General features: G+C 34.4%; 1 protein-coding gene across 1 annotated transcript; it reads right to left on the bottom strand.

Moving 5' to 3' along the window:
• On the bottom strand, window positions 1-957 carry LOC129084521 (olfactory receptor 6C6-like). Its single transcript, XM_054590716.1, has one exon. It carries the CDS (start codon window positions 955-957, stop codon window positions 1-3), a length of 957 nt encoding a protein of 318 aa, XP_054446691.1.
• Window positions 958-10,403: the final 9,446 nt, after the last annotated feature.

The following is a 10,403-nucleotide window of genomic DNA, read 5'->3' as shown; positions in this document are numbered from 1 at the left end:
TTACTTACATCCCAATTTTGTCTCATTGTTTTCAAAATAGCAAAACCTTCGAAGCATATCCTTGAGAGCTTCTTTCACCTGCTGGTTCCTTAGAGTATAAATGAAGGGATTTAGTAATGGAACAACGGAGGTATGGAGCACAGCTATGCCTTTAATTAAAGTCACCCTTTCCTTTGCTGAGGGTTTCATATACATAAAGATGCAACTTCCATAAGTAATAGAGACGACCACCATGTGTGAGGAACAGGTGGAGAAGGCCTTTGTTCGTTGTTGAACAGAAGGGAATTTTAGGATGGTTTTGATGATGTATGTGTAGGAGAGAACCACTAAAAACAAAGTGACAACAAGTGTCACCACAGCTAAGACAAAAGCCATCAATTCTATAACGTGTGTATCTGTGCAAGAGATCTGTAGTGTAGGAGAAGAGTCACAGAGGAAGTGATCAATAGTTTTGGAATCACAGAAGTCCAACCTGAGTCCCAAGACCAAAGGGGGAAATATGACTAGGAATCCAGTTACCCAGGAGCTGACTACAAGCTGATAGCACACTTTGCTGTTCATGATGATGGGGTAATGCAGGGGTTTGCAGATGGCGACATAGCGGTCATAGGACATGGCAGCCAGAAGGTAAAACTCTGTAACTGCTATTAAAAGAAAAAAAAATAATTGAGTAACACAACCATTGTAAGAAATTGTTTTGTCTCCAGTCAAAATGCTTACTAAGAATCGTGGAATGCAGACAGTTGTGAATGAAATCTCTAAAAAGGAGAAATTTCGGAGGAAGAAATACATTGGAGTCTTGAGATGGGGATCCAGCACGGTGAGGAGGATGATAATTAAGTTCCCTGTCAGGCTCAAGATGTAGTTGAGAAACAGAAACAGGAAAATCACAATTTGCAACACAGGGTCATCTGTCAGTCCACGCAAAATGAATTCTATTTCTGTTGACTTGTTCATTTCTTTCTTTTCCTATCAAAGCTAGAGAAAACAAAAATTAAAGTACACTTAAGAAAATAGTTATCTTTATTTTCAGCCATAAAGTGTTTCACCTTCAGGAACTTATCAATGTGCAAATATTTTCACAAAACTACTTTGTGTTCTTCAAAATGAACTTGCCCTCTAGTGTCAGTCATTTTTATAAAAATGCTGAGTATTTCTTCCCTGACCAGACTGAAATAAATCTTACTATACGGGTCTTACTGTCATTCAAAATTTAGCTACACAATTTAGTGTTGATCTATAGCCCATCTTTCAAAGACTTTACCCTAATAGACTTTAAATAGTTTTATATTCTATTTTCTGAATTTAGCAAATATTTCAAATAATTTTATTCCATTTATTCATCACCAAGTTCCATTTTACATATACTTTCTTGTATTTTTTGTATCATTTTCTTGAAATTTTTAAAATTCTGTCTGATTGCCTATTCATATATTTTACCAGTGCCCTTCAGATTCAACATGTAGAAAATTTCCAGTAAATCATTAACAATGACTCAAATATGGATGATTTGGGAAAAAACAGAAAAAGTGAAATTGGTCATCCTATATTTTAATCCATTTTTACTTTATTCAATTTATAATAGTTTCACATTACCTTCTTTTTGGTTGTGTAGATTACATTAAGATTACATTAAGAAGCTACATCTTTTCCTCTGAGTATAAAATGATTTTAAGCACAGTCACAGTTCTTGTCACAGACTAGTGTTATAGCAATATTTCAAAGTTACTAATTATAATTTGTTTTTTATTAATTATATTTTTTGTTGTAGAGCAAGATGCTGTGTCTTAGCCAAATTTTCAAAATTGCCAGATGATATTCAAAAGGCTTCCATTTTCCCCATGTTTTACAATATAAACTGTAATAGAAAAAATCAAATATCATGTACTTTTTTCTTATCAATTGTTATTCAAACACATTCCTCTGATTTTCCAGATAACTTGACATTATTTTATTCACACATATTATTTTTAAAGCTACTAAATCCTTAGAATATTTGTGTTAAACACACCTGAATATTTCCACCAAATTTAATCTGCTTATTGTTCATAAATAATGATAGTCCTTGGATTCCAACCTAAATATTTTTACTTGATTTGTTCCTTAACTTTTTCCATTAATCATCTTCCTTTCATTAAAATGTAAATCTGCATTTATATTCATTGTTTATAGACTATTATGATGTGGTAGCCTAAATATAACTATTAAAGACATTATTTTATTTCATCATTGTTATCTTCTGAGTTTTGTTAACCACACCAAAGGTTTTTAACCTTGAACTGGTGTAAATGTTTTATTAGATTTTCTAAAAATTTGAAAAATAGCTTCTACCTAATTTTTCCTTTATGATTTATCTAATGCAGATAATGTTCATAGAATTAGATAAGGAAAATAAATTAGTGATCTATACATGAAAATATGTTACTATATTTATATACATTTGTAACAAAATTATATAGGAGTTTTTACTTCTCCATCAAAAGGAATAGATCCTTAGACAATTTAAAGACAAATCTAGTTTTCTTGTACTTCCAAAATATTTCCTTAATGTCTGATTCAAAAAGAGACATGTTAAACTTAAAACTTGACTTACCTTACACAGGGTATATTGAGATTTCTTGTTTTGTTATGGTATATAGTAGAATATATGAACTAATTAAATTAAAAGTAATGATAATAATTTCAGGATTTTATTCAATTATTAAAAGGATTTTTACAAAACCAATGTCTTCTTCAAAAGTATTCAAATAAAAGACAGAGAATATATTTTATTTATTTTTCAAAATATGTCTTATTTTTGACTTACATTCACACTCACAACGCATCTCAGTATTCAAATACTAAAGAGTATTGATGTACCTCTATCATCTTCTCCAGTTTGATTACATGTTCACTAAGTTTTCTTTAATCCTTAACTGAAAGTGTTATATCATGGATGATTAAAATCCAGGATGAAATACCAAGCTTAAGTAGAGAAATTTAACATATCCCATGATTCTAAATAAATTTTATCTTTTAGCTCAGTAAAGACACAAGGGACCATATTGTAATCAGGAAACAAAGGAGATAGGTAAAATATTCCCCTAGAGACTGGTATTCAGAAAATACTATCACCAATAAAAAAATGCACTCAGATTTTTTCATTTTTTAATCTGGAAGATATGAAATAAAAACATTAATTGTTTCATAGTCTTAGGGCAGTATGGGAAAATCTCCTAGACCATTTTCTAATTTCTCCAATAAGAAACTTTCTTTTGCTATTACTAAAATAATTCAAGTAATAATAATACTATAATAGGTCTATAGCAGATTTTAATGTTGCAAATAAGTTCAATTTTAAGGTAAGGGTTTTAACTGTATATTACTAAAATATGTTTGAGGTATTTTATTTATTTTTAGCGAGTGAAGGTTTTTTATTTGTTTTGTTTTGTTTTGTTTTGTTTGAAATATGTGGGGGGAATACACCTACGGTGAAACAGTTTATGACATGAGGACCTATTCAAGTGAATTCAAATATCTGGAACATTTGAACTGTATTGATATAAAGATTCTGTTCAAAATAAGTAAAATGGATTGCTTACATATATCTGTAAATTATTATGAAATAAAATCCCTGATGATTTGTGTCATAATATAAAAAGTCATCAAAAAGAAGTTAAAAAAATTTTCCAACACCATTTATTGAATAAAGTATCTTTAGCCTATTGTATATGCTTGCCTTCTCTGTCAAATATTAATTGACTAAAAAGGCATGGGTTTATTTCTGGGATCTCTATTCTTTTCTATTGATCAATGTGTCTGCTTTTAGACCAGTACAGTGCTGTTTTGATTACTATGGTCTTATAGTATAGTTTGATATTAGTGTTATTCCTCCAACTTGGTCCTCTTTCTCAAGATCACTATTGCTATTTGGGGTCTTTTGTGGTCCTATATAAAATTTTGAATATTTGTCCTAGTTCTGTGAAATACATCATCGGTATCTTGATAGAAATAGCAATGAATCTATAAATTACTTTTGGTAGTATAGGCATTTCAACAATGTTAATTCTTCCTATCCGTGAACATGGTATATTTGTATCTTCTTGCATTTCTTTCTTCAGTGTCATAATTTTCCAAGTTCAGGTCTTTTATGTTCTTGGTTAAATTTACTCCAAGGTATTTTTGTTGTTGTTGTTTAATTACATTTGTCCCACTTTTTCCCGTTGCTATCTCCTGCCCCACCCACCACCACCCTTTGCTCCGACAGTCAATCCCCACCCTGTTGTCCATGCCCTTAGGTCCTTTATACATGTTCCTTGACTGGCTCCTGCCCCATCTTTCCTCCATTAGCCCTCTTCCGCTTCCCTTCTGGTCACTGTCTGCCGCGTGGCATGTGGGGGGAGTGCTGCCCTGAGATGGGACCAGAGAATCTGAATCCCGCAGAGCCTGTACCAGGGGTGTCACGGATGGGGGGAATAAACATGAGTCATCACAAACACTTCTCTGTTTTCCAGGAGAGGGGACATGACACATCCCTTTAGTGGGGAAGGTCCAGAGTCCCTTTATTCAAAGGCTTTTATTGAAAAGTTTATCAGTGGGGCTAGATAACAGGAATGCACAGGTTATCTCATTATATCAGTATGTTAATGTTTACAGAGAATAGGTGATGCTTTGAAGAAAACAAATGACAGGAACACACCTATGTACATGGGTCCGAGAGGAGACTAGTAAACAAGAGAGATGACTAAAAATGAGAGCATAGTAAACACAAGAGTGCCTCACGGTATAGGGTTAGGCTCTGTGAATAATATAAATTTCCTTCCGGGCATGAGCTGGCTATAGATTCTAAGGGAAGGACAAAACACACTTTGAAGAATTTACTTTCAGGCCTGATTTCTCTGGGAACCGCCAGATCTGGTTTAGGACTGTCTCTGGTATTGTTTCAAGCTTGAGCCAGGCAGGCGGAGGGAGCCACCAAGAGATAAGGAGACTTCTTACAGATGGAATGAGGACTCTGGCCTTGTCCAAGCTGAGCCAAGGAGTGGGCCTTTTTTCCCTTTCTCCATCTCCCCCAAAATCTTGTCTGCTTCCCATACCAGTCAATGTCTGGCTTAGGTCATTGTCTCCTCATGAAAAAACTTACCTGTCATTAAGTGACAATCACAGGGCCAAGCAGAGAGGCAGGAGCTACACCCCTATCAAGGAGTTTTGTCTCCTCAGGGGCCTGTTTCTCCAAGGCCTCCCAGATTATTTCCAGCCTTGGGGCCCTCCTGCCTGTCTGCGGGATTACAGTTCCTGAAACTGAAAGAGCGTTTCCCAACAACTGTCAGTTTGATATTTATTTCCATGTTTCTGGTTCTATTTTGCTCATTTGTCTGTCTTGTTCATTAGGTTCCACTTATAGGTGAGATCATATGGTATTTGTCTTTCACCACCTGGCTTATTTCACTTAACATAATACTCTCCAGTTCCATCCATGCTGTTGCAAAGGGCAGGAGTTCCTTCTTCCTTTCTACTGCATAATATTCCATTGTGTAAATGTACTACATTTTGATCCACTCATCTACTGATGGGCACTTACGCTGTTTCCAGCACTTGGCTATTGTAAATAATGCTACCATGAACATTAGGGTGCATAGGTTCTTTTGAATTGGTGTTTCCGGATTCTTAGGGTATAACCCCAGCGGTGGGATCACTGAATCAAAAGGCAGTTCCATTTTTAGTTTTTTAGGAAATTCCATACTATTTTTCACAGTAGCTGCACCAGTCTGCATACCCACAGTGTGATAGGGGTTCCCTTTTCTCCACAACCCTGTCAGCATTTGTTTGTTGATTTGTTAATGATGGTCATTCTGGCTGGTGTGAAGTTGTATCTCATTGTCACTTTAATTTGCATCTTTCTGATTCTGGGCTCTCTGTATGTACTCCTTGGAGAAGTATCTATTCAGGTCCTTTACTTGTTTTTTCATTAGATTGTTTGTCTTCCTGGTGTGGAGTTATGTTAAGTTCTTTATATATTTATAGACCAAACCTTTGTCTGAGGTTTCACTGGCAAATATTTTTTCCTATATGGTTGATACCTTTTCATTTTGCTGATTTTTGGGGGTTTTTTTGAGCCATGCAGAAGCTTTTTTGTTTGCTATAGTCCCATTTGTTTATTCTTTCCCTTATATCCCTTGCCCTAAGGGATGTATCAGTGAAAATATTGCTCTATTGGATATCTGAAATTTTTCTGCCTATGTTCTCCTCTAGGACTTTTATGGTATCATGACTTATATTTAAGTCATTTATCCATCTTGAGTTTATTTTGGTGTATGGTATAAGTTAGTGATCTAGTTTCTTTTTTCTTTTTTTTTCTTTTTTCTTTTTTTTTTTTTGTAGCTGTCCAGCTCTCCCAACACTATTTGTTAAAAAGGCTACTTTTAGTCCATTTTATGCTTCTGTGCCCTTTGTCAAATATTAATTGACCATAGAGGCATGGGTTTATTTCTGGGCTCTCTATTCAATTCCATTGATCTATGTTTCTGTTCCTATGCCAGTACCAGACTGTTTTGATTACAGTGGCCTTGTAATATAGTTTGATGTCAGGTATTGTGATCTCTTATTTTGTTCTTTCGCAAAATTGCTGTGGCTATTTGAGGTCATTTATGGTTCCATATAAATTTTTGAAATATTTGTTCTACATCTGTGAAATATGTCATTGGCATTTTGATAGGGATTTCATTGAACTTATTAATTGTTTTGGGTAGTATGGACATTTAAATGATGTTAAATCTTTCAGTCCATGAATACATTATATACTTCCACTTATGTGTCTTCCTTCATTTCTTTCTTCAGTATTATTTTTCTGAGTACAGGTCTTTTATGTCCTTGGTTAAGTTTATTTCTAAGTATTTCATTTTTCTTGGTGTTATAGTAAATGGGATTCTTTTCCTAATTTCTGTTTCTGTAATTTCATTGTTGGTATACAAAAATATCATCTATTTTGGAATGTTGACTTTGTATCCTGCCATTTTTCCAAATTCATTTATTAGGCCAAGTAGTTTTTTGGTAGAGTCTATATGGTTTTCTATGTACACTATCATGTCAACTGCAAACAGTGACAGTTTTACCTCCTCCTTTTCAATTTAGATGCCTTTTATTTCTTTTTCTTGTCTGATTGTTGTGGCTAGAACATCCAATACTATGTTGAGTAGAAGTGGTGAAAATGGACACCCTTGTCTTGTGCCTGATTTTAGGGGCAAAGCTTTTAGTTTTTTCTGTTGAGCATGAAGTTGGCTGTAGGTTTCTCATACATGGCCTTTATTATGTTGAGGTATGCTCCCTCTATTCCCACTTTGCTGAGTGTTTTTGTCATATATGGGTGGTGTAATTTATCAAATGCTTTTACAGTATCTATTGATATGATCATGTGGTTTTTGTCTTTCGTATTGTTTATGTGGTATATTACATTTATTGATTTGCATATATCACACTCTCCTTACATCTCTGGGATGAATCCCACTTGATCATGGTATATGAGCTTTTTAATGTATTGCTGGATCTGGTTCGCCAATATTTTGTTGAGGATTTTAGCATCTATGCTCATCGGAGGTACTGGCCTGTAGCTTTCTTTCTTTGTTGTTTTTTCTTTTAAATCTGGTTTTGGAATTAGGATAATGCTTGCCTTATAAAAAGAGTTTGGGAGTCTTACCTCTTCTTGGATTTTTTGGAATAGTTTGAGAAGCATAGGAGTTCGCTTTCCCTAAATGTTTAGTAAAATTCCCCTGTGAAACTATCTCATCCAGGGCTTTTGTGTGCTGATAGGTTTTGTTTTTTTTTTTTTTATTTCTCCTTCAAGTTCACTAGTTGTTACAAGTCTATTGAGGCTTTCTGTTTTCTTGAATCTGTTTTGTAGGATTAGATGTTTCTAGAAATTTTTTACGGAATTGTGAGTGAGATTGTTTCCTTAATTTCCATTTCTGGCAGTTTATCAGCATATAAAAATGTAATTGATTTCTGGACACTCATTTTGTATCCTGCTAGTTTGCTGGATTCATTTATCAATTCTAGTAGTTTCTCTTTTTTGAAAATTTTAAATCATGTTTATTCTATTACAGTTGTCTCAAATTTTCCTCCTTTACCCCTCTCAACCCATTCCACCCCCACCCCCTGCTCCCACAGCCAATTTCCACTCTGTTGTCCATGTCCATGGGTCATTCATACATGTTCCTTGTCTAGTCCCTTCCCCTTCTTTCCACAATTGTCCTCTTTCCCCTCTGGTCACTTTCAGTCTGCTCCATGTATCCATGCCTGTGGTTTATTTTGTTCATTAGTTTATTTTGTTGAATAGATTCCAGTTATAGGTGAGATCATATGGTATTTGTCTTTCACCAACTGGCTTATTTCACTTAGCATAATATTCTCCAGTTCCATCTATGTTGTCACAAAAGGTAGGAGTTCCATCTTTATTACTTCCTTCCTTTCTATCTTTCTTTCTTTCTTTCTTTTTTAAACTGAGATTGATTTTACTTATTTTTTTAAATGTCAAGATCCATGATAAAATATTAAAACATTTAAAACCAGTATAAATTCTCAGCATTTAAAACAACATGACACCAGCACAGAAATAATTAAGTAGATCAATGAAATATAATGAGCATTCTAGAAACAAATGTATATATCTGTCTAACAATGTAATATATGATTAAATTGATATTTCAAATCAATGGAGAAAATAAGGCTTATTCAACAAATAAGGTGCATGGGCCACTATTACTAAAAATGAAACAAATATAGAGCCCTATTTCACACATGATACAAGAAATATTCAGGTGAGTAAAAATCTATATGTAGAATCTAAGGAGTTTTGGAAGAAAATACAAACTAATATTTTTCTCACCCTGAAGTAAAATTCTAGTAGTTTCTTGGTGGAATCTTTGTGGTTCCCTATGGACAGTATCATGTCATCTGCAAATAATGACAGTTTTACTTCTTCCTTTCCAGTTTTGATGCCTTTTATTTCTTCTTCTTGTCTGCTTGCTGTTTCTAAGACTTCAAGTACTATGTTGAATAAGGGAGTTGAAAGCAGACATCCCTGTCTTGTTCCTGATCTTATGGGGAACACTTGTAGTTTTTGCTTGTTGAGTATGATGCTGGCAGTGGGTCTGTCATATATGGGCTTTATTATAAGTATGCATGTTCCCTCTACTCACTTTTCTGAGAATATTTATCATAAATAAGTGCTAGGTTTTATCAAATCTTTTTCTGCATCTATTGATTCGATTATGTGGTTTTTATTCTTCATTTTGTTTATGTGGTGTATGACATTTATTGATGTGAATATTATACCAATTTTGCATCCCAAAATAAATCCCACTTGATTATGGTACATGATATTTTGGGGCCACCTACTCATGCCACACACAAGCATAAATTCAAAGTGGATTAAAGACAAATATTAGACTCAAAACCATAAAAATCCTAGAAGAAAGTATAGGTAGTAAAATCTCAAACATTGCTCATAGCAGTATTTTTTCTGATATATCTCCTCAGGTAAGGGAAACAAAAGAAAAAGTAAGCAAATTGGCCCACATCAAACTAAAAAGTTTTTGCACAGCAAAGGAAATCATCATATAGGAGAACATATTCACCAAAAAATCTGTAAGGGGTAATATCCAATTTTATAAAGAACATACAAAACAACACCAAGAAAACAAACTATGCATTAAAAAATGGGCAGAGGACTTGAATATACACTTCTCCAAAGAGGACATACAAATGGTCAGTAGACATATGAAAAAGTGCTCAATATCACTAATTATCTGAGAAATGCAAATTAAAACCACAATGAGATATTGGCTCACACCTGTCAGAATGGCTATCATCAATAAATCAACAAATGTTGGTAAGGATGCAGAGAAAGGGGAGCCCTCATGCACTGTTGGTGAGAATGCAAATTGGTGCAGCCACTATGGAAAGCATTATGAAGTGACCTCAAAAAATTAAAAATGCAACTCCCTTATGATCCAGTGATTCCACTTCTGGGAATTTATCCAAAGAAACCTAAAACTCTAATTCAAAAGAATTTGTGTACCCCTATGTTCACAGCAACATTTTTTACAATAGCCAAGATTTGGAAGCAACCCTGACAAGTGTGACTCAATTAGTTGGTGCATCATCCCCTAATGGGAATGTTGCAGGTTCAATTCTAGGTCAGGGCACCTACCTTGGTTGCAGGTTCAGTCCAGTCCGGAGACCTGCAATCCTGAGTCAGTGTGCATATGAACCTGCAAGTACACATGATCCCCAGTTCTGGCGCACATGAGAGGCAATGAATTGATGTTTCTTTCTCTCCCTAACTCTCCCTTCTCCTCTATAAAAGCAATGAAAAAAATGTCTTTGGGTGAGGATTAAAAAATATGCATTTGGAAGCAGCCCAAGTG

This window comes from Pteronotus mesoamericanus, unplaced genomic scaffold, assembly GCF_021234165.1.
Source record: "Pteronotus mesoamericanus isolate MK-2021 breed Mesoamerican mustached bat unplaced genomic scaffold, CSHL_Meso_final scaffold_21, whole genome shotgun sequence".
NCBI lineage: Eukaryota > Metazoa > Chordata > Mammalia > Chiroptera > Mormoopidae > Pteronotus > Pteronotus mesoamericanus.
The sequence above is the reverse complement of the archived record's forward strand: the minus strand, read 5'-3'. Positions and strand labels throughout refer to the sequence as shown.